The sequence below is a fragment of the Rhea pennata genome, chromosome 8 (genome assembly GCF_028389875.1).
Source record: "Rhea pennata isolate bPtePen1 chromosome 8, bPtePen1.pri, whole genome shotgun sequence".
Lineage (NCBI taxonomy): Eukaryota > Metazoa > Chordata > Aves > Rheiformes > Rheidae > Rhea > Rhea pennata.
Window position 1 is genome coordinate 30,578,967 of NC_084670.1, and position 24,611 is coordinate 30,603,577.

The window sequence follows — 24,611 nt, forward strand, 5'->3', positions numbered from 1 at the left end:
AATAAAACCTCCTACTAAACATACCTGTGAAACCAAAAGGACCTCTCTCTAGAAGAGAGTGCCATCCTAAATCCCCAAAACACCACAGTCCTAATCTTTGTAGCCAGGCAAAGTAACTTTGTTTAAGAGTAAATTTTCTTCTAAAATGCTGCTTACTGCATCAAGTTTATAACACAAGCCTTTCACACACCTTGAACACAACCTCTAGCACACATCGCTCATTTTACCACACTGTCGTCTTGGCCTCATAATCTAAGTCAATTTTCCAAGAACAAAGCATTTGTAATAAAAGTCTAGATGAGCATGTTTTTTTCTTCCCCTAGACACTGGTTGTAACTATATCTTTTGTCTTTCAGATTCAGTACAGTGGACCAAAATTACCAGGATGAAGCTTATCAAAATTATCAGGAAAGCAGAACAAAAAAATAAGGCAGAATTCACAAATAGGCATAATCAGAAACCAAAAGGATTGTGCATGAGGCATAATATGCTTCTTCATCCCACAGCTATACTTTGGGATACATTATCTATATATAAAGCAAGGCGGAAAAACAGCATAATTTCCACGACCAAAAGAATTATGTAATAGCAACAAGGTAGCCTACAGCTAATTCACACTGGTAAACTGGCTGAGTGCTCCACCACCTAACACCGCATACCTACGTGACACACGTGAAATATTCTGCAAGACTGCCCACAATTTTAAAAATACCTAAACTCTATGCTGAAGCAATTCTTCCTCAAGACTTAAGGAAGAGATCTGACCACAATGCTTTTCCATACTAATGTAAAATGGCATTGCAAACACAGGAAATAGTTTAAACTGTGCTTAGACAATTGCAATTGCTGTATTTCTTATGTTTTATGATAGTCATTTACCAGTGTAAGAATATATACAGCATAAAAAGCTCACTCACAAGTTTGCTAGGTGAGGTAGAGGACTTGAGCTCTTCAGAATAAGCCATTTCTTCTGTAATTGTACGCTGATTTGGGCTTTCTGATGGCCCATGACCCATAGTCTCTGATGGGACAGACTCAGCCGCTGGACTGCCAAGATCTTCCGGAATAGAGCTTTCACTGTTTACGTGAGAGCAAGAAGGCACTGGAGACTCTTCTCCACTGGCTGTTTCTGAGACTGAACGATGAGAGTGAAAAAGAGTACATAAAAACCAACATACATGCACCTTACATTATTGGGATTTCTGCCTTCGAGGAAACTGTTGCATGCATATAAAGTAATAACTGCTACCAGCATATGTCAAACTGGTGAGTATTTTTCCACTCACCTAGATACCTAGAGTGGAATATACAGAAAGAACAGGCATGTTTACCAGAGAACTATGATTTAACTGTCAAATATTCTTAGTAATTGCCGGATGTCTAAAATAAAAAGCTTTTCAAGATATTCTAACAATTTCCAGACAACAGATTCCAAGAAGGCTCATTAGGGAAACCTGTCTTTCCAGTTGACCATACAAAAGAAAGAACTCCTATTATTATGAAGAAGTCACGGTGGAGCACATAATCTGCAAACAAGATCTGGAACTTAGAAGTGGTTGCTTCCTTTACGGTAGTTGCGGAAACATTTTAATGTTATGATTTCATCATGAGTCTCAACTGGCAACAAGTAAAATAATAACCTGGGTTTTCAATACTCCTGTTTAGTAAATTCTGCAGGACGTACAGCATTGCTGAAGTAGCCATGGAGAACAAATCAATATTCAAGCAAAGATGGCGTAAGGAGTTTTCCCTTCCCAAACTAGGGCCGTGCTCCAATGCTTACCAGTAGACACAATCAATAGAGGCACAGATGGGAAAATACATTTCCTTTCTGTCATCAGCATGATGAATTTTTGTTCAGTAGAATTTAGTAACTCGGGACATCTTTAAAATGTCCTACAGATACAAGAAATCTGCATGGCAGTTTTCAGTAACAAGCATAATGGGACATAATTATGAATTCTCTTTGCACATTCAAAAGATATACTGCCTGCTTTCAACAAAGTGAGAAAAATTTGATAATTTTGGGGACAATCCCTGAAGTTTCAACACTTTCTCCCACTACAATCCTGTTCTCTGCAGCTGATCTTGAACGTGCAACCCACTTAAAACAGGAAAGCTGCTGCTCCCAAAATCTGGGAACTCACTTTTCTCAGAGCAGCATCGTTTATACTCAGTACACCTGAAGATTTCAGTTACTGCACAAACAACAAATGTAGAAAGAAGTTAGGAGCAAAGCCAAGAAAGAAAATACAACTTCCAACTTTTTGAAATGCAAATAACACAGGGAAAGTAGCCTCTGATGGTAAAGAGCTATCCCCATCAATAGTAATAAGGCTAGCTAGAGAGAGACACAAACATTGCTGCAGTGGAAAAGGGTTTTAACAAGTAAGTTAGGAAGAAGATCAGTAAACAACCACAGAGTATTTTTTGGTAATGAAAAGCAAAATATACTTTAAATTGTATGTAGAAACACCTGATAAGCCCAGCCTGAACTACACACCTGAGAGGACAGACATTAAAGGAGGAATACACTTAGTTACATTAAAATAGAGTTAGAAGAACTAGGCAAAAGATAGTAAACAGCAGAGTACAAAAAAGGAGATTCTGAGAGCGTCTAGAAAGAACCATCACCATGAAAACGCCAAAAAAAGGAAAGAAGTGCGAAACCAGGCAATAGTTGATAACAGATTATGTTTTACTCCTTCCATTTGCACCAGCATTCCCCCACACTTGCTCTTTCGAGTATTTATTAGTTTGTATCCTATTTAGTATATATCCTTGCTATTACCTTTGGGCTCAGTTCTCTGATCCCCCAGTTCTTTCTTGGCTATTTTGGTTTTGAGCAGTTCTTTGTCCCAGGCAGCTAGAGCCTGCTTTTCTATCCGCCGTATTTCTGCTTCCTCTGCATCTAGGCGGCGTTTCCACTCCAACAACTCCTCAGCATGTTGTCGACGCTGCATCAGCTTCTGTTCTCGCTTAGTTAGGAACCTGATAGACAGAGTAGAAAGTAATTGAAAAGTAGTCAACCATAGTCAAAGGTCCTAACAGTCAGATACTCTTGCCACAATTCCCAGAATTTTAGCTGTTCAAATTGTTTTCCAGGATAATATCCATACTAACTAGCATCTCCTAGAATTCTGATATGCTGCTAAAAAAAAGTCTATGTATAAAAACCTACATATCAAGGAGACAAGAGATTTTTCTTTGCAGTAAGTAAAATCTACGGTATGTTACAACAGCAGATAAAACAGATATTATTGTCTCCTAAAATTTCTCTATGCATTTTCCTTCTAAAAAAGTGATCAAGTAAAATGCTAGAACATCAAGAAGTCATTCATTTCATCATTTCTTCTCCCTTGCCCTTTTCAGGGATTTTTTTGCACCAGTTCTGTCATTAGAGACAACTGAGTTTTACAATCTATCTTTCACTCTACGTTTTAAACCAGGTAAGCACCCTGTTTACATGCTAAGGGTCTAAAAACTTAAAATCATTAAAAGTGCTACTTACTACTAACTGAAATGAACAGTAAAGTTCCCAATTTCAGGATATGAAAAAGTACCTGTGGTATTAAACTGGAACCCTTCAGAAAGCACTGACTATTTGAAAAATGAAGCTTTCTTGTAGTTTATCCCAAAGACAGAGAAAAGGTTGTATCCCTAACTATTCCACTGCTCTTTCCAAATACATAAGAAAATGTGAATCTGTACTGATAGTTCTCCTGAATTACTGAAGTTTTTATCCTTCTTCCTCTGAAGACAATCCATATGGATCACCACTCTTGGTATGTTAATTGTCAGCTGACAACATCAAGAGAACAAAGATGAGATGTCGAACTGTTCTTTCCAGCTACTAACAAATCTGGCTGCTAGCTTAAGACTAACAGTAGAAGAAAAGTAAAGCTCATGTTGAAAGTTAGCAGATTTTTTTTCCTTTGTGACAAAGATTTCTCAAGTGATCCATGAAACCTCAGAAATAACAAAATTCATGCAAAACTTCACTAGGATGAATGGTTTGTGTGTAGATATTAATTTGCTTTGCCAGTTTTTGAATAACAGCACATCTGGTATTATTTCTCATTGTTAAAATTACCTAGAGGATGGCATGCAACTTCAAGATAATAACTGGAAGGAAGTTCAACATCAATTACACAAACTTCCTTTAACATATCAGGTCCATAGAATAGTGTAACTCAATCCATTAAATTTCCTTAAATTAAATTCTGAACATATCAGAGATTCACTCCGTGGAAAATATATAGTTTGCCAGCTGGAGAGATCTCATAATTAGTAAAGAACTTGTGGTGCCTAATAATACAGTCTTTGAAGATTTGCAGTATTTTGCTTTGCAAATGCCTTTGTAATTTGAAATTTTCAAGCCAACCCAGACACCCAGCATCTAAGTTGATAGTCTCAAAGTAGTTATTAATTTCATACATGCTTTTTAACCTCACATGTTTCAGAGGATGCTCTTACGCACAGAGACTGGACCGATCAGCTATGTAATCCACAGGTCTTGCCTGCTGAGGGATATTTCTCATTTGCTCACTTAGTGCTCTTTCTATTCCCTGGAAAATAAGCTGGCAATTTAACAAAAAGGTAAAGATTCAGATGTGTGCTTCTCTAAGACATGTACAAATAAGGTGAAGAATAGTTACATTATGAAGATAAAAGTTTCAGAAGCCAGAAAGATATCTGGAGCATGGTCTCCATTCTCTTTCCTATGGTCAAAACAAGGGTGGAGGAAAAGCAGAAGTATCTCGTAGATTTTCTGGAATATCTGCCACCTTTCGGGTGGCAATGAGTCCCACAATACTGTACATGATATTATCACTTTCTATAGACAAACATCAAATATTGCCTACCCTTAGAAAAAAATCAACAGATTAAGTATCACTAAGAAACTAGATTACCAACAATACACACTTGTCTGTGTTTTGTCTTTCCCCAGTACTAACAGATTCTTCAATTCTTGTGTTCAGTTACACATTAGTTCCAATGAGTCGAGCAGGTCATGTATTTGGAACTCGTTACAGATATCAATACTATAATAATGACCTCAATGCAAAAGGCAACTTTTTCTTCTTCATCAGAACATCTGGATTTTCATGATTGACTGGATCTTGAAGGAGAGAGTCCAGTTGTAATGAATTTCAAGAGAAAGGCTAAAATAAATGGATTCAAAAGAGTACACCTCCTCAAAAGCAATGTCAAATGAATTAGTCCAGAAGACCACAATAGGAAGGAGAATTAACTAAATGACCATAAAACTAATCACTATGCAAAGACTAGCTAAAAGGAAAATCAGCAGTCAGTTAAAAAAAAAAGTGTTAAGAGAAAGAAAGAAGGTTCCCAAGTTCAATCTATAAAAAGAAAAGGATTAAAGCACCATGTCTAAAGATGGAGATCCTTTTATAAGCTTGGGGTTTAAAAGGTCAGAACAATAAGGTAGCATGCATGCATGCTGCCTTAATATTTACTACACTCCAGAGGGTTCCAGTTGAACACCAAGGGTACACATTCGTCCTCAACAGCAGGGGCATTTCCACAGAAAACATCCAAAACCACATGTAGCCTCTATAAGAGGAGAAAGCCAAGGGAGCAAGGAGGAAGCAGCAGCACTCAGATTACACTATCATGATTTTCAAAGTTTAACTATTTCTCTACAGTCACATGTTTTATCTACCCATTCCAAAAGGTCAGGAAAAGAGACCACAGAACAAGGATGGCCAAATTGCAGAGCTAAACATGTTAACCTGGTGCTCTAGCCTTTATTCATACTGCACGTATATCCAAGGTATCACAACTTTAAGCCCAAACTAGACAGTTTCAGCAGCTATTCTGAGGTAGCAACATGACAGTTGGAATAAAGTGAACTGTCTGCCACTCAAAGTGCAGTAGTAATAAGAAATTAATCAGGAAACAGAGAGAAAAGTCGGTCAAAAATGTTTGCTGACGAGGAATCTCTTGACTTTTTAGGACTGAACGGAGCATGCTCTATCAAAGAGTCTATCACTTGAGAAAGGTACAGTTACCTGACCAATTGGTTGTAGATATACAGCTGGAATTTGGGGTGGAGGTTGGGAAAACAGACACTGAGAGAGGCCCAGTGGTGAGACGTAAAGACAGAGAAGAAGTAGTGAACAGGAGAGCAGTGTCTACAAAATAAGGAGGAAGAGTTTAAAACTGAGATAGCAAAAAAGACAGAAAGAACGAGAAAAGGATAGCATCTAGCAAAGAACTTTAAAACTAATTGCATTTAACATCATATAGTTATTACCTAAAATCTGTAGCAGAAAAACTATATATTGTTATGCAGAAGGCAATAAAACATATACACTTATGCATAAGCAATTAAACTTTATTTTCCTGTTAATTAAAGGCATGCCACTTTCAAACTGTTATAGTTTTTCCTTAAATCTTGGAAGGAGTTTTATTACTTCGATACAAACTTTCACATGTGCTTGTTAACAGATCTCAACCTGATCTTTTTGCAGCTCTTGCTATTCCAGCCCTCAATAGAGAATATTAGCAGCATTAAATAGCATGCTGGTTTTGTGATATGAATGACTTTGTTAGTCTGGAATCCTAAAAACATTTTCATTCACCAGGCTAAACCTGAATCAAGGTAAGCCCCAGTAAAAAGGGGAGGGGGGGGGGAGACCAAAAAAAAAAAAAAAAAAAAGAAAAAAAAAAAAGAGAGAGAGAGAGAGCAAGAGAGAGCACGCTTCTGAACAGTGAGTCTGAGATACGGCAGACTTCTGGCTGCTTTTGTGGTGGATAATTGTGGACCCACTCTGAGAATTGCCACACATTGTATCTTTCGTTTGAGGTATGAACTGCAAATAGTTAACATTAAAAAAAAAAAAAAAAAAAAAAAGCTACAGAAACATACAGCTCTGCTTAAAGTAGCATTTCCTAATGAATGACTGTATTTAAAGAAAAGCACCATGCTTCACAAAGCTCTGTATCACAAAGCATAAAGAAAAGCAAAAGAAAATGAGCAGTTAATCAGTTCTTCTATTTGCACAGACTATCATTAAAGCTGCATACGCATGGGAAATGAGGGGAAAGGGATTAATTCTCTTTGACAGAGCATGCTACTGTTCACATGCAGGCTACGAAGATTCACATATTAAAACTCTTTCATTCCCCTTTTAGCAGAAGAGAAATATTAAAGCTGTCTCATAGTTACAGAAGCCAAAGTATTTTCCCTTTGCTATAGAGCACAGTAAATCCAGCATTGCAGGATTTCCCGGTTCCTTCCTCATAGCTTGCTTATACCTCGCTTGTCATTCAGCTTCTTCCCTTTTGCAATATAGCACAATCTGATCCTAGCTTCCTATTCAAATAGGTAGTTTCCTATTCTTTACATCTTAAATCAACAACGTCTTACTCTATTTCATTATTCTTGTGTCTTACAAATAAGGACATAAAAAGATACGAGGTTGGCACTCTTAAAAAATCAATAATCACTCCTACTATTACCAAAATAATCTGCAGAAGTGTGTGCAAAAGCAATGCAACCAGAAAAATCAAGCTCCAGGGAATCATTTATGTTTAAACAAAGCACTGTTTCCTTTGAAGATAAACAGCACAAAGTAAAGCCATAAAAGCAAAAGCAAAATATTCGAGTGCATACATTAAATGGCACACAAGTACAGTTTCTATTTGTTACTGCTCAAAGCAATTGTTTCTTAGAATCCTTTTCAAAAGGTGGACAGCAGGATTATAGGAAGGTGGGCAAATATTTTGGATAAGTAATGAAAATAACTTTAAGGATATAGCATATTTTCTATCTGCTGCTATCCCTCGTAATAGTAAGGGCAATTATTTACTAATATGTAAGTATTTCTGGAAACACATGTGCTACTTAGGAATGAAGGAACATGGAAAAAATAAGATTTCAAAAACAATATTGACAAAAACACTACCTGATAAAAAGTGACAAAGAGTCTTGAATATAAAAGTATATTGGTTATCTCTTAATTTCTAAAAAGCTGCTGCTTAAATTAATATATTTATCTCAAAATTCATAAGCTTCAACATGGTTTGGTATCACTATCTATCATCATTTTTTATTTTGTATGTTGATTCTCCAATTGTAAAAGAAAGATAGAGACTCTCTTTTTAACACAGAAATAGAATCAGAAAAAAATGTTTTCATGACATTCAGCAAGCCAACAGGGGCTACAGAGTAGATTCTTTCTAAGTCCCCATTTTAAACCATTTACTAACATCTTTTTTTAGAGAAAGAGTTTGCTGCTATAAAGGTGAGCTGGCTTTCACATGGCTAACTTGAAATGACCAGAGTTTACTTTTGGAGACATGGTACTTCAAAAACTTTAAATGCCACTGGTAATTTTGGCTGTTCGGTCCCCTAAAACCTACCAGAAGAGTCAGAGTAAAAAAGCACTCCATGTTCAATACAGGCTTGAACAGGCAAAAGTCATGCAACTAGAACAGATTTTTATCTCCCTCACCACCACTACCTACATTAGTCCTCATTTTTAGCACCTTTTTCTTTTCTTTCTTTTTTCTTTTTTTTTTTTTTAATCTTGATCAAATCTGGGTATACGCAGTTATGGGAAAGGCACTTCCCAACAGACTATAAGCAACTAGGATGGTAAGGAGTCAGCGACAGCTTGCCTTTACAAACTGTAATGCTTGTTTTTTGACATTAATCTCTAACTTTTAAGAGTCAAGAGAAAAAAATATTACAAAGATCATCTACACGGACTAATATGTAATGACCTAACCTAGTAATAGGCTTAAAAACATTTTAAAACCCCCCTATTTCTTGAGGTAACCGGTGTAAGGTCAGACAACTGAGCCAGTCTCAAATAAAAACAAGACTCCAAACTATTCAGTACATGCTTGTAAAATGCTTGCAATGTTCAAAACAGACAAAGCAATTTATACACAGAAAAGATACAGAAACAATTTCTTCAGTTCAAAAAAATTTAACAGGTGAAATCAACAGATTCAATCTTAGTTTTCAGATCCAGAAGCTGGATGTATACTTGATTACTTCCTTTGAACAGAAAAAGCTGTTTCAAATTTTCTTCTAATCTGTGGACCACATAGAAGAAAAGGGAAGATCTTATTAACTACCTGTCTTCTGTCACCCACCTACCACCTCTGTTCATTATCAAAATACTTACAGAAGTCATCTCTAGGCAACTACAACTGAAATTCAGCAGCTGGATACAAGGCAGAGCTCATGTGCCCAACAAGCTCTCTGACTTTCTGTGAATCAGATCTCAAAATCTGTTAAGTTTTCCCACATGACTATAGCTATTAATAATTTATGCTTCAATCCAAAACAGAAATAGGCACTGTAATTCCAGAGTTTCACTCTGTTTTCATCCTTTAAAATAAAAAGAAAAAGAGCAGACAAAAAGTACAGACACCACTATGACTGCCTGAATTCAAGTCTCTGATTTTAAGAGGTACTTTGACAAGATGTATCATAAAGCTGAACTCCATTAAAGTCCTTACATGCACAAACGTCAGTCTTCTAAACTGAAGTGCTTTTATGGAATCTATCAAGTCCATAGAACATTAAAATCAGTACTCTAGAATAAAGTCTTGTGTGTGTATCACTTCACTTCAAAGAATGGACCACACAGCATGCCACCTAACAAGATCTGAATGTCAGTATTCATGCAAAAATGGCAGTCTTTAAAGTAATATTTTCAAAAAAAAAAAAAAACTTTTAATGCTTCAACCAGCTCTTTTTCAGACAAGTCAGATTTGAGTTAAAACTTATATGCCCAGTGTAGATCAAAGTATACATATGTGATACAAATAGCTTTATTTTTAGCTCTGCTTGTTAGTTTTTCTTTCTGATGGTCATTTTAGTGTAGATGCTGGCAAAATTAACTTGTTCTATTAAAATAGTAAACAACTTTTGTAAAAGAAAAAAGAATTAGTTACTTTTCATCCATTCTGCTGCGCATTTTTTTAAGCTTCTGCATGATGCTACTAGTCTCACTGCTGGAGATTGAGATTGGAGAAGGACTGCGTGTTTCTGCATCTGTTGGAAGTGGGCTAGAAGCATTGCTTTGTTTGATGTCATCTTCACTGTGAAGTTCCTGCAATAAACGTTGAAAAACAAGTAAATCCAACATTAAGAGTAAAAACAGTTGTTATCCTACAATCTTTTTTAAAAAACGTGTTAATTTATCCCAGTTTTCTACAGATTACATCAAATAGTACTTCAGATAAGTCTGCCCACCTGCAGATCTCTGATGAACTAACTTCATATTCCAACTTCATTTTTATTTTACACAAAGCTTTTTAGTACACCCTTTTCCTCCATAATTTAAGTTCTCAACTAATTGTAAAACAAAAAACAAAAACAAAAAACAAAAAAAAACAAACAGAAGGCAGTTTGCCTGAGTAGAAAATCAATTCTTTATATATTACTAAACTTCTGTCACAACGTTTTATAAGGAGATAGCTATTTCCCAAAATCCTATCTTGTAAAGTAGATGTGAGAAGCTTAGTGTAACAACACTAAATCACACACATCAAAGCAGTAAGCTTTGTGGGTTTTTTTTTGTTTTGTTTTGTTTTTTTTTTAAGGGTTCTTTAGGGTTTAATAGTTTAACAGAGCTATACTTAAAATGAGTTAAAGCATTCTTTTCTGAACAATGCTCCTTCCACTCACTTATGTGGCAAGTATATTCCAACTTTTCATGACCAAAAAAAACCCAAAGGTCATACCTTTGGAATGGAAAACAATTCGTTACTATAAGTATGTAGACCTTTCAGGAAGCATAACATCTGTTAGCTGTCCATGAGGTAGTAACTCCCTATTAATAAATACCTCAGTCCCATATATTCTTTCACTAGAGCATTATTCTGAAGATAATCTGAAAAGTTTAGTCTACTCATATTAAACCATAGAAACAATGACAGAAAAAACCCACATGGGCAAAATGTTTTGAATTGTTACCAGATTTAACAAATAAAACCCATAACCAGCTTGGAGAATCTCCTTTTGTGATTCTTTAATAGCCTTCAATCTCAAGAGAGAACGAATCAAACTTTACAAAAATCAGAACCTGAAACAGCTGATCATCCAGGAAATTGGTATGCCCAAAGTCACTAGTTAAGTCTGAGAGTTAACAAACACCACTTGCTGCCTGGTTAAATAAAACATCCATTCCAAGTCTCTTCCGAGTATATTTCCTTGAACAATGCTCTAACGAGATTAAATAGACAAAACTGCTGAAATGCAGAGGATGAGTTTGAGAAAAACCAAATTTATAGTTCAGTGATAGGTTCAGTCCAGTAGCTTTACATTCCTATAAACACTGAAGTCAAATACTACCTGCACAGCCAAAAAATGAAGATTCCTTCTTTTATACTGACACTTACCAGTTTGTTTTCTCCTGCAGACTTTAATTTTTCCTGCAGTTTCATTGTTGTCTGACGAATTCTTTCTATTTCTGCCTGTTGTTTAAGAATCAGCTGTCTCTCCTTCCGAGCAGCCTTGTTGGCCTCCTGAAGACGCTTAATTTCTGCCTTTTATGTAGAGATTAAGCAAAGTAGCTGTAGTGACAAACAGCTCAAGGACACATTTTAAACCTGCCACTGTCTGTGCTGCAAGATTTGTTACTTCGTCACATAATTTCAATAATTTTAGTCTGTAACTTCAGCAGCAGAGACAGAAGATCAATTAATACATCTGAGTTTCACCAGGGACAATACTGATATAAAAGGTTCCATTAAAGCAATGTGTTAATACTGTTGAAATATAAATAAAATATATCAGAAAGAAATACTGCTAGCTTCCTATCCAAAAAGCCCTGTACAGTTTTCTCAGTACTTTTACCACCTCTGAAATACTTAAATCACTACACAGTGTTTTCAACAGGATTTTCCTAGAGGGCATTGGTTACCTTTTCCTGCTGTAATCTCAGCAGCAGACCACGCTGTCTCTTTCTTATAGGAGGCATCTTATCATCCTCTCCCTTGTCTCGCAAATGCCTGCAAATAAAATGAGAGAAAGGACTAAATAAGGGGGGAAAAAAAGCCATGCTCAAACCACATACAACAAGTGTTTTACTCTTCAAAGTTAAAAACATCACTTTTCCTCACTTGCAGAAGAGTATATGCCCATAATTAATCACTGGCATTCTCTGTAGTAAAATATTTTGTATTGTCCACTTCATTTAATTTAGTCAAAGACATACAAAGTAAAAAGCCAGCGCAGATAAGATAAGATCTCACACGAAGGGGCAGAAGTTCTGCATCCTCATCATTTAAGAAAGACAAAAGAATGGACACTCGGGTCACTGTCTCTCAATCCTTTGTCAAGCCCACAATGATAAACAGCTGGAAGAAAATGTCTGGTGGACAGAAGTCCTCTCCTGCAGTAAGTGACCAGTATGGAAGAATGGGAAAACATCTTTGAATAAATCAGGCAAGAACCCTCTAATAGTATCAATAGGTACTTCAATCAAAATTCAGTCACGGCAACTGTGCACATTCACAGCTCTCTTACTTCTTCTGGTGTTCCAGCCATGCCAGTTCAGCCTTGGTCTTCTCCTTCAGAGCCTTTTCCCTGAGCCGAAGTAGTGAGGACTGATGAGCTGCCCGCATTTCTTCCTCTTTCATGTACTGTCTTACCATCTCCATGGTAAATTTAGAGAAACTGTCTTGTCCCCCTGAGAACGGCATGCTTAGCTCCTGGAAGGCAAGAAAAATTCAGCATGATTTGATAATATGGAAATTCCAGAGCTTTCAGAAATGATATGCGCATATACATACATACACATATATGTATGCATACCATTTTTAAAAGCTATATATATATATATATTTTATACACACACACATATATGTACATATGTATGTATGTACACACACACAGCTGGATGTGAAAGGGTAATTTGTTTTCTCCCTCTTCAGTTTTGTGCAGGCCAGCCCCCTCTGCCCTGTGCTGTCTGACAGTTTAAGGATGTGCCCTCTGGGTCCACAGAGAAGAGGCAACCATTCGCATTTCCTAGGTGTGCATAGGCATTGTAGGAAAGTCTCATCCACCATGCTTTTATAACCTACCTCAAAAGTCATTTCTCTTCTCCAACAGAAGCTGTGAGAGAAGAGGCAGAGGGCTGGATATGCTGTTCCATAAGCAGAGCTATCTCACTCGCGCAGCACTGACATGCAGTATGATTCATACAACTCTACATTTTGAAATACCCAAAGAACCAAAGGGGAAAAAAGAATCCTAAAGCTTGCAAACACAACTAACAAAGAATGTCCCATGTCAAGCTAACCAACTTAAGCATCTCAGGTCAATATATTTACCTTAACTACAGTTACTTGCCCTACCTTGATAGATGACAGAGCTGTTTTTTCTGGTGAGACTTCCTCATCAGAATCATCACGACTGCCCCGTTTCTTCTCCAGGTTAATTCTGCGATGACTCTCAGAGGGTAGCAAAGACCGAAAAGACTTTTCCTCGATTTCATCCTCTGTCATAGACTCATCAAATTTCAGAGAATACTCCGTTGCAATTGAAGCGGAATCTGAGGGAGAAATCAGAGAAGTGGTTTTACTTTCAGGTAAGTACCATGAAGGCTGTGTTACTCTGCTTCATCTCAGTAAGGGTGCAAAGGGGGAGAGAATGACTAACCTAACGCAGAAAAATGGGAGTTTAGAAAAGAGTGATCCTGAGTTAGAGGACATAATGAAATACCACTATTTAGCTAACAAAGACGTAATGAAATTCTGAATACAGGCACAAGTACATGTCTGGGGCTGCCAAAACACCTAGTCTTCAGCCTACATATTCAGTAAATGAACATCTGGCTACAACTAGCACAGGAAAAGAACAGCCCACAAACTCCACCACTCTGCATTGCAGAATTTCAAAGGTTCCCATCCCATGGTGCCATTCTCTCCTACCTCTTAAGAGGCTACCGGTTCACCTGGCACTCAGCTTTCTTCACCCATATTCCCTCATTTATTTCAGAAACTAATTTTGAAGCATGACCTCCTCCCGCCCACTCTTATCACCTCCAGATTCATCACAGACGAACAATACAGCTAACCTTTTTCATCTGGCAGTGATAAAATACTATCACTTGGCAAGGAATCATCCACAGCAGTACAAGCCCGCTCTTCAATGCGGCTACTTGTCTTCTCACGCCGGGAAAGCTTTTTCTCATTCTCCTTAGAAGATGGAACTGAAGGACTTTCTTGGCGGCTGCTGGTACTACTGTATCACCAACATACATATATATATACACACATGTATACATACATATATATATATATACACACACACACATATATATTTAAATGAAGAAAGTACTTCTGACATTTCAAAATATTTAGTTTACACTACTACTGTACATATTGGTGACTAACATCTCTGTAGTAATCAATATCTACGTTTTGTTTGGGGCTTTTTGGTTCTTTTTTGTTGTTCCTTTGCTGTTTTTTGTTCCTTAAACTGAGAATCCCCAGACAAGACACTGTACTCCAGATAGTCTCACAAGTGCTGAACAGAGGGGAATGAGCATTACCCTTGACCTGCTCACTACACTCTTCCTAATACAGCTTGGTGAGAAAGTAGCTGTGAAATTCTTAGATTCTTAAGTTATCAAACAGAAAAACAAAATATTAAAACAAGTACAGCTAATACAAACCTGAAGATATTAACACACAATATAGAATTATACAGTTGAATCCTATGTAGCAAGATTTTATAATTATAAACAAAGCAAGTTCTAGCACGAATATAAGCCTTCAAGCTTTAGAACATAAGAACAGCTTCACCTGTAGAAGGTTTAATACCAACTTCTGTTTAATACAGACTTTCCCTCTCTCTCTTTTTTTTTTAAAAAAAAAAAACCTTAAGGAAATGTCTCGTTATTTCTTAGTATTTTAGAATTCTATTTCTTATTTATAGCAGAAATAAATTGTGTAATCTAATCTCTTCTTACCTCTGATCATGAATCTTTGATCTTGAGGATTCTGAGTAACTATCAAACACTGGTGAGTATGTTTGTTTTGAGTCACCTGTCTCCTCTTTACTCTGGGAAATGGCACCAGACTCAGATTTCCTGAAAGAGGAGAGCGTTTGGGCTGAATTTGCAGTCTTAGAATGAAAATTAATAATTACAGTTTTCTTAGCTTGTATCAGTTTACTAGATGAAATAATAGCTAGGTTTCTGAAAAGACCACTTAGGGCTTAGACTAGTTAAATAATCCCACACAATGTTTAGAGCATCTTTTTCTACCTTTTTACGTACAGTTTCACAAAACAAATAGTATCTCACATTTGAGATATATTATTAAGGGCAGAAAGATGCAATCTAAATTCTTTTTAAGCGTTCACTTACTATAACATGTTATGATTTTCTTCAAGAAAAGGAGAAGCAAAAACTAATAGATCCTAATTCCCCCTTCCCAAGATGTGAAACACATTAGACAAAACCTGTTTGTATCAGCTCGAGCTCTCAGTTGTTTCATGAACTCTGTATGATGCTGCCGCTGGTGGTCAAACAAGGTTGCCATGGGAGCAGCTGGAGCACTGACAGTATCTGAGATCTGGGTCCGGGCTAACTCTGTCATCTGAGTACAATAAACAAACATGAAATAATATGACAAACTCAACATCATCTAAGTATTTTTTGAAAGAGAAAACATAGCTATTCCTCTTGTAGGCAGCTTGCCGATTTATTGAACAGATGCGTAAGACGAGTTTCTGAGACGGTTTATATTACATACGTGTCAATTTGGTGATAAGAGGTGCATATTGCACTGCATACACTTATTGTTATATTTTAACAGAGTGGAGTTACCCATGTGGAATTACAGATATGCAACAGACACCACTTACCACACTATTCTGATCCACTTACCTGAATTCTACTCACTAGAATGATTTCTACAGAGTAAAGTATTCCAGACCTATAACAACTAAAGTTTGTTTTTAAAAACCTGCTAGAATTTCATTATTCATTCACTCATTTTTCATTACAATGTACATCTTGCCCAAAGAGCAAGAAAATTATTTCCAGGATTAAAGAAGCAGACTGAAGTTCTAATATCATGCAAATTACAAAGACTGAAACTCACAGCATTAAATGAACAGAGTCATAAATTTCCCCTCTTTAATATATGGCACTCACTGTGTACCTGACTAGAAACAAGATACAGAACTTTAAAATTACAGCATATGATAACGCTATTTTTAGAAGCTTCAGAATTTACTGATTTTGCTCTTGTTCAAATGTCTGTATCTTCAGGAGCAGAGAACTAAGGATGGTTTCAAAGGTGAGGTAGTATAGAGTATTAGCAGCAACAATGTGTTTTCCAAGAACTTAAAACATACACATTGAGCTTTTCTTAGTACACAATTTTAGAACATATAAATCAGTTATTTTTAATTGGACTGTCTGCATATATCATTCACTGCTTTTTCTTTCATTAACGCAACAGCCAACTCTAAGCAAACTTATATAACAGCATGCCATAACAACTCTTTTGCATAAGATAAGCATCTAATTTTAAACAATGCATAAAATTAACTCCCCTCCTTTATAAATAAGAAATTACAGTGTACATCCAAAAATATACCTCACACACTGGTGACTGGCATTTCTATTGCTGCATTCCACTTAAATGGGTGTTCAAATGAGTATTGCCCCAGAAGTCACTTCTGAAAATGGATATAAAAGCTACCCTGCTAGCCCATCATTACTGACCAGGTCATTCCCAGCAACCTTTCCACAGGCTTCACTTACTCTCCGACTTCAAGTATAAACCAAGATAAAAAATTAAAACTCTGCACTGAATAAAAGCTGTCTCTGTCTAGTCTGCTTCATTTCTTAATTTATTTCTACTCATTTTGACTCCATTAATGACATTTCTTTGTCTTTCTCTATCCAAGTCATCACTATCTCCTATCAACAATCACTGCACATACCTCAAATGCCTGAGCTTCTCTGTTCCATCAACCAAATCCATTCTTGTCTATTCAGGAATGATTTAAACTTCACATATTTGGCAAAGCCCACAAGTAGTAAATCAGTATTCTACAATCATCACTTATGATAAAAACAGCCTTGTAAACACTAAAATGTGCTTGTGCACAAGCTGCAAAGAAACATCGTTCTGTGTTCATATCCATGAGCCTTCTGCATAGCATCTCACAACCTGAATTCATAATCATTGAGACTGCAGAATGATGACAAAGCAAAAGCATTTTTGGTTATTATGTTTCTTACCCATGTGTGAAGTAGCTGCTATGTGTTGGAAACAGCAAGTATACTTAAAAACTGAAAAAAATTCTGTATACCACACTAAGAATTAAGAGATTCTGAAAGAGAATATTGCAAACTCTGGACGAAAGAGCAAGCTCTGCTGAAGAATTTTTCTTTTAAAAAAATTTGTTGGTTTTAGCTATTCCCTATCCCATTCTAAAGGAAGCAGATTTGCAGTCTTCATTTTTTTCTAGTTAAATTGCATATGAAACAGATGCACTACATCAGGGATTGATCCTGTAATATTTACAAATGAAACATGCTATGTTTACTATCATCAATCTGTCCTTGAAGATCAAATTTCTGAATGGCTTATTAATTGGAAGAATATAAGAATAATGAACAGGGCTTTAAGGCTGACAAATGACTTCTTTCTAAGCTGCAATGCCAGAAGAGCTCTTTTGAAGTCGTATCATTTATCACACTGTGAAGGTGAAGAAGCTGCACTGAACAGAAAACAACCTAGAGGAAAAACAGTATTCCTAGTAATACTGAAATTAGAACAGTATGTCCTTTCATACAGGATCTCACCTCACGGATCTGGCGAGCTGCATCTGTAGTGAGAAGTGCAGCTTCCACCTGCTTGGCTGCAATCTTGCATGTGGTCTCTTGCAGTACTTCTACCGCCTCCTGCCGTGACTGAACCAGATGCTGCAGAGACTCTGCATGGACCTATGCAGAAAAAACAGCCGATCAAGTTCTTCAAAATTCTCTAGCTAGTAAATGCAGTTTTATTTCTCACAAGTCAGGAAAAAAAAAAAAGGCCTGAAATTTGTTCCTTAAGAGTCTTTTCCAGCTATATTAAGCACCTTCACCATTTCCATATGTTCACAGTTTCAGAATGTTCATAGGCTTGGATTTACTTACAGTATTTTGTCTTTTATACATTCCACATTTTTTGAAGGGAAGCATTACCTGAGCTGCCTTCTGCCTTGCCTCTTCCAGCTGTCTCTGACTTTCTAAAGCTTCTTGTTCTGCCTTCATTTTCAAAAGAGCCAAGTCCCGTTCATGGCGCTGCTGCTGCGCCTACAGATTAAGGAATTTTAATGACAGAAGTTAAACGCAAAAATCCTCTCATCTGATCCACTGCATGCAGCTACCTTTGGAAGACAGATCTGCTCCATTGGTACCTCTTCTACTAAAGTCAAGTTTTCAACCTACCTCCTGATTCTCTCCTTTTTTAAGTAGGGTCAACTATGTACATTCCTCATCCTCTTCCATCTCAGTGTGGAAAGAAAGATGATTTAGGAAATCAATTAATTCTACTTAAACTAGAACAAGCAATCTTGTCAATAGAAGGAAATTTTACCCCAAAATGTTTTTTGCATGGAGTAAGAGAAAAGATCATGCCTGAATAACTACACTGCATTGCATCAGGACCCAAAACTAGTCTAAAGTAGTTACACTTTAGTTTTATTGAGGTACCCAGTCAAATCTGATTTCAGCTAGTGGTGACATGCATTCCTGGCCCACTATTTCTTTAATGTCAGTGTAAATAAGATAGATAACACTAGACAATAATCCTAAAAAACTGACATTATCAGAAATGCTCCCGCCTGCCCATTAAGATTCCTTTGCATCTCTAACAAAAGTACCAGCTACCTAATTTGATTAACTTTCTCGCAAAACACAAACCAGGAAGATTAAGACATGGAAATATTTTTCCATTACCTTTAGAATCTGAGCCAAAGAAACACTCTCCTGCTGGGCAAGTGATATGCCTCGTACTCGTTCCACATCTGAAAGCTGTCGCACAGACTCCTCAATGGCACTAAGGTAGTTCAATTCTGCTGACAAGCGATGCTGAAGACCAGCAGGGGAGAAGCGCATACATCCTGCAGGATAAGACTTACTAGTCAGCCTCCATAGGCTTCAATGTCCCACATCACACAAAAAAGAGCAAATACATAACTGCTCTGGGATAGCAGAGCTTTAACAAAACCACTCACCACTTGCTGAGGCTGCTCCTGCTCCAGGCCTGCTCATTCCCAGACTCAGTTCAGAGAAAGCTACGTTAGGTTTCAGCCCTGATGCTGTACTTGTGGAGCAGCCAGCAGGTGACTTGGCTCTTTCTGCTGTATTGCCTATAGAATCAAACTGTGACAATTTTTGGGAGCCTGGAGATGGGGAAGAGGTTGGTGTCTTTTGGGATCTTCCCTTGTCTGAGAAGCTGACAATGAAACCAAAAAAGAAAGGCGTCAATATTCTCTTAAGTCCAGGCATTCGATAAAACATTAAAGCAATAATTTAGTTCTTCTGTATATAAACACTAGAACAGATCTATGCAAAAGGCCTAACCTTCCTTGGCTTGCACAGGTCCAATCTGCATTTAAGAAATGATCTCATGAGTTGTTTTTTGTATCTACATCCCAGCTTGGGAATAAGCTTCTAGAGTGTCCTATTTTCCCCCATAGTATTAAACACAGCATACAACCCACTGTTTTGTATTTTCTCTTACTACAGCCAATACTGGACTTTCATATTTACAGTACAGGAAAAAAAAAAAAGTTTTTCTGCATGTTCATCTAATTAACACTTGATGATTTCTGTTGTTTTCCTTTTGCATACACAAAGACATTGCCATTTTTTGACAATGCAATAGCACTACCAAGATCCAGTTATAGTTGCATATAGTCTTATACAGTACCTCATCAGGGAGTGTCCAGATAAATTTTCTAATGTGCTGTCAGTATCTGCGTTCAGCTCAAGATCTTTATTAGAAATTCTGTTACTAGATAAGGACTTCTTTGGCTGTTGGGATCCCCACTCCAGTTCAGATAGCATTTTCTCTTCTTCCACTGGAAAGTGGTGAGAACTTCCATTGCAAGATTCCAACCCTAAGAATTAACAACGGCAAAGTTCACGTTTGGTACTCTAAATGTGAATATCTTAGCCATCGGGATCCCCCAAACAATTGAGTACTTTTTCTCCATTTAATAATGCCTCCAAGTTAAAAGTATGTACACCCAGTAAGAAAAAATGCAAATCTGGTAGCCTCCTACAAAGATTAACTCAATTGTATTCACTTGTTTAGATACACTAGCATGTGTTCTTGGTTATCTACAGTCAGTTCTCTTTTGCATATAGCATCCACTGTCAATAAAACTATCAAATTTCAAATCGAAAATTCTCAAAAATCTCTACCAGTTTAAATAAAGAAAATATTAGTTTGATTTTATAAATACTGAAAACCAGAATGAAGTCTACTTTTATAACAAACTAAGGAATTTTGAAAAAGTAGCAACAATGAACTTGGAATGCCTTACCATTTATTTTTCTGACTCTTTTACAGAGTTTAAAGCTAGCTTTTCCCTTATGTTTTCCATTGCTTATATAGTAAGTGCAGCAAATCCCAATTTTCTTCATGTTTTTGTAATGTACAAGCTACTGTAGGAGAAGTGTATTTAATTACATTAAATAAATTAAATATAAAAATAAATTAAATGAAAGCTGTTTGTGGTCCAGAGATGGAGCATACAAGTAAACATGTCCATTTTGCAAATGTGGCCATATCTCTGATTGCTCAGAAACCTACTGGAATTTCCTCAGTATAGAATCTGAGGATAGTTCTCACATGATATAAAAGCATGAAGTTAATTAATTAGTTAGAAGGCTGGTTCAGGAAAGGAGTATTTTTCAATACTGTTAATAACCTTTTGCATATTTGTTTTCAGATGACTTTCATTTAAGATCAGAGACAAATCATATAGACTCACTAAAAAAGAAAAAAAATAAGAAGGAACCATGGGAGGTCACCTGATTCATTTACTCAGCTCAGATAAAAGCTAACACCAAAATAAGATCAGCTGGTCAGGGCTTTGTCCAGCTAAGTTTCAAACATCTCTAAGGATGGAGATCTCAATTTTCCTGGGCCCACGCCCAATGCGTGACTACCTTCATTGCGAAAACTTTTTTTCCTACCTTCTGATTGGAATCTCTCTTGTAACTTGTGTTCATTGCCTACCATCCTATCCCTGCACATCTCCAAGAGTCTGGCTTCACCTCTGTACCGTCCCATTAGGTAGCTGAAGATGCCAACAGGGCACCCATTCACCTCAGCCTTTTCTTTAGGCTAAGCAAACCCACTCACGTAAGGCTTTACTCCTATGTCGTGTACTGTACCACTCTAAATCATCTGCACAGTCTCTGTCTCAGTTTGTCACAGAGTCATAGAATCAGAATCACAGAATCACAATGGTTGAGGTGGGAAGTGACCTTCAGAGATCATCTACTTCAATCTCACTGCTTAAGCAGGATCACCTAGTGCACATTATTAAGGCCATGTCCAAACAGCTTTTAAGCATCTCCAAGGAGATTCCATAACCTCTCTGGGCAACCTGATCCAGTCCTCTGTCACCCTTACAGTAAAGAATTTTCTCCTTATCTTCAGACAACTTTCTGTGTTTCACTTCATGCTCCTTGTCTCTCATCCTGTTGCTGGGTACCACTGAAGAGAGTCAGGCCTTATCCTCTCTGCATTCTCCCTTCAGACACTTGTACACATCAATAAGACTCCCCCCAGTCTTCTCTTCTCAAGGCTAAAGAGGCCCAGCTCTGTCTTTCCTCATAAGAGAGATGCTCCAGTCCCTACATCATCTTCGTAGCCCTATGCTGGACTCTCTCCAGTAGCTCCATGTCTCTCTTGTGTTGGAGAGCTCAGAACTAGACACAGTACTCCAGACATGGCCTCCCCAGAGTTGAGTAAAGGAAGAGGATCACCTCCCTCGACCTGCTGGCAACACTCTTTTTAATGCACCCCAGGAAACCATCGGCTTTCTTTGGCCACAAGGACACATTGCTGGCTCACGGTCAACTTGCCCACCAGGGCTCCCAGGGCCTTCTCCAAAGAGCTGCTTTACAGGAGGTTGGTCCTCAGCCTGTACTGGTGCATGGGGTTATTCCTCCCTAGGAGTAGGACTCTGCACTGCCCTTTATTAAACTTCATGAGGTTCCTCTCCGCCCATCTCTCCAGTCTGTTGAGGTCCCTCTGAATGGCAGTACCACACTCTCAGGTATCTGTCACTTCTCCCAGTTTGGTATCGTCAGCAAAACTTGCTGAGAGCATGTTCAGTTCCTTCATCCAGGTCACTGATGAATAAGTTGAACAAGACTGGAGCCAGTACTGACCACTGGGGGTGACTCTCGCTTCCTACTGGGCAGCCCAAAATCAGATACATCTCTCAAGATGCTGGCCTCCTGAGTGCTGAGTAAAAAGGGAACAATCACTTCAAGTGGGCTGCTTCAAATGCAGCCCAAAATAAAATAAGTTGTCACCGCTACAAGGGCATACTGCTGACTCCCGTTGAATTTAATGTTCACCAGGACCCACATAACATCAACACAAGTTGATCACAAACCTATTAACGTAAGTGCATTTTCATCACAAATGAAATATGCTCTGCCCTATAGTAGTCACTAAACTTGGCTGCAACACTGACCAGAGCTTGCACTATCAGAACGTAACTGCTAGAGCCATATTTGCCATTTCCTTACAAATGTGATGGGACAGACATTTTTCAAAGAGGGTTAAGAAGCAAAAGAATCCCTCCACCACTATTAGATTACAGTTTCCAGATAAGTAGAAAGACTGCAACTATCATGATAAAAAAACTTCAAAAACGTAAATATCCTACAGTCAAGTAATACACTTACGTTCCCTTTTCCCTCTCTTTCTAGAGGAAGCAGATGAGCGAGAAGATGCTGCAGATCGGGGTCCAGATGAATGCTGGGATGCAAGCTCTACAGATCGAGGTTCATGGGGAGACTTCCTACTAGGAACTTCTTCCTGAATGCTTGAATTACTGCTGCCAGAAACACTAAAAAAGAACATGCAAATAGTGATTAACTAAAGAGGTCCAATTCCGTTGCATTACACACAAGAAATCCACCATGACTTAGAGAGACAGATGACTAAAACTACACCAAATAACAGCCTTATTATAAATCCATCATGAAAAGCATCAATTTTGAAATTAAAAATGATGACAAGAAAGGCATTTAGAATTTTGACAAAAAATTCAACATACTGAAATGTACTTCCTATAGTATGATGTAATAGAAGCTAGATAACAAACATCCTTTCAGATGCAAAATCTAATGGTTATTTGACTACAGACATGGACTACAGAAGAATGACTCTGAAAACGATTGCTTTTTAGATAAACTATGGACACTTGATAACATCAATAAATTGATAGAAATATGAATGGTTTTCAATAAAGGATTATTTAAAAAAATGCAAAAAAAAGGGGGAACAGTGCGTAATGCATTATATCTGGAATAATATCAACAAAGACCAATAAAGAAGCTTAATCAGAAAGGAAGCAGTTTTTTGCAGCTATTTTCAACATGCAAAACTGCTTTTTACCTTTCTTTTCTGACGTAAAAAATACAAAATAAACACAGTACCTGTGGCTATATTCCTTCCAAGACACACAAAACGTGTATATATACATATATTTCATTAAAAAAAAAAAAAAAAAGTGGTTTTAAAAAATCTAGGAGGCAACATAAATCCACTAACAAAGAAAGCCACTAACAAAGTAGAAACTGTGGGATTTACAGTCTTCTTAATTTAGAGAAAAGGTTTTAAAAGTCCTTACAGAAACTTACATGTTCATTACAAAGCATTACTGAAGCCCTGATAACTTTGATAGTTTGTAAAGAGTATAGAGTTGTTATTATTTAAACACTTCCAGATCTTATTCCTTTCATGATTTTACAGACTAGCCAATTGAGAATTCTAACAGCTACAAAAGTTGTAGAACTGATTTTTGCCTGATCGCAAAGAGTAACAACCCTTCAAAGCTACTTGCCAAAGTAATAAAGAGCCAGAAATACATAGAGCCAAGTACTCTTGATCTCTAACTTTTGTTTCAAAGCCATGACGTTTAATACATTAACTGTAAGGCTCATAAAGAAATACTCGATCACTTTCATCAGTACGATTCAGCATAACAGAAAAGATACCAAAAAAAGAAACAAACTATGCATTAATTATATTCTCTCAGAAATTCTGCATGCTGATTTTTGTGAGAATTCTAATACACAGTTACCTGAGATCATGTGCAATCTTTTTGTCTGTCAAAGTGCTACTTCCCTGTGATGAGGCAAAATCATCTTCATAAGAAACGATGCTCTCTGGAGGGCTGGCAGCAGGGAGCAAAGGCCGCAAAAGGGCAGACCCTCCACTTGACTTTTCATCAAACACTACAGTGTGGACAAAGAGAGAGAAAAGACAAAAAAAATGATACCAAATACAATTTTCACCAAAGAGATAATAAAATTGTAGAAATTAAAATGTTTCCAACCACACTTTGT

General features: G+C 37.2%; 1 protein-coding gene across 7 annotated transcripts in view; it reads right to left on the reverse strand.

The window, feature by feature from the left end:
• CEP350 (centrosomal protein 350) overlaps positions 1 to 24,611 on the reverse strand; it is a 75,968-nt gene that overhangs the window by 21,080 nt on the left and 30,277 nt on the right. For 6 of the 7 annotated variants that reach the window (XM_062582009.1, XM_062582010.1, XM_062582006.1 and 3 more), the window contains 17 exons: positions 24,347 to 24,500; positions 22,944 to 23,107; positions 19,939 to 20,128; positions 19,241 to 19,461; positions 18,963 to 19,126; positions 18,207 to 18,317; positions 17,823 to 17,963; positions 15,461 to 15,597; positions 14,967 to 15,086; positions 14,070 to 14,236; positions 13,348 to 13,544; positions 12,518 to 12,702; positions 11,913 to 12,000; positions 11,389 to 11,535; positions 9,940 to 10,097; positions 2,792 to 2,991; positions 918 to 1,135 (listed from right to left, as the gene is read on the reverse strand). In XM_062582009.1, coding sequence (XP_062437993.1) covers positions 918 to 1,135; positions 2,792 to 2,991; positions 9,940 to 10,097; positions 11,389 to 11,535; positions 11,913 to 12,000; positions 12,518 to 12,702; positions 13,348 to 13,544; positions 14,070 to 14,236; positions 14,967 to 15,086; positions 15,461 to 15,597; positions 17,823 to 17,963; positions 18,207 to 18,317; positions 18,963 to 19,126; positions 19,241 to 19,461; positions 19,939 to 20,128; positions 22,944 to 23,107; positions 24,347 to 24,500 — 2,762 coding nt within the window. Of the gene's footprint in view, positions 1 to 917; positions 1,136 to 2,791; positions 2,992 to 6,035; positions 6,159 to 9,939; positions 10,098 to 11,388; positions 11,536 to 11,912; positions 12,001 to 12,517; positions 12,703 to 13,347; positions 13,545 to 14,069; positions 14,237 to 14,966; positions 15,087 to 15,460; positions 15,598 to 17,822; positions 17,964 to 18,206; positions 18,318 to 18,962; positions 19,127 to 19,240; positions 19,462 to 19,938; positions 20,129 to 22,943; positions 23,108 to 24,346; positions 24,501 to 24,611 lie in introns of all 7 variants that reach the window. The other variant, XM_062582012.1, reaches the window with a different exon arrangement.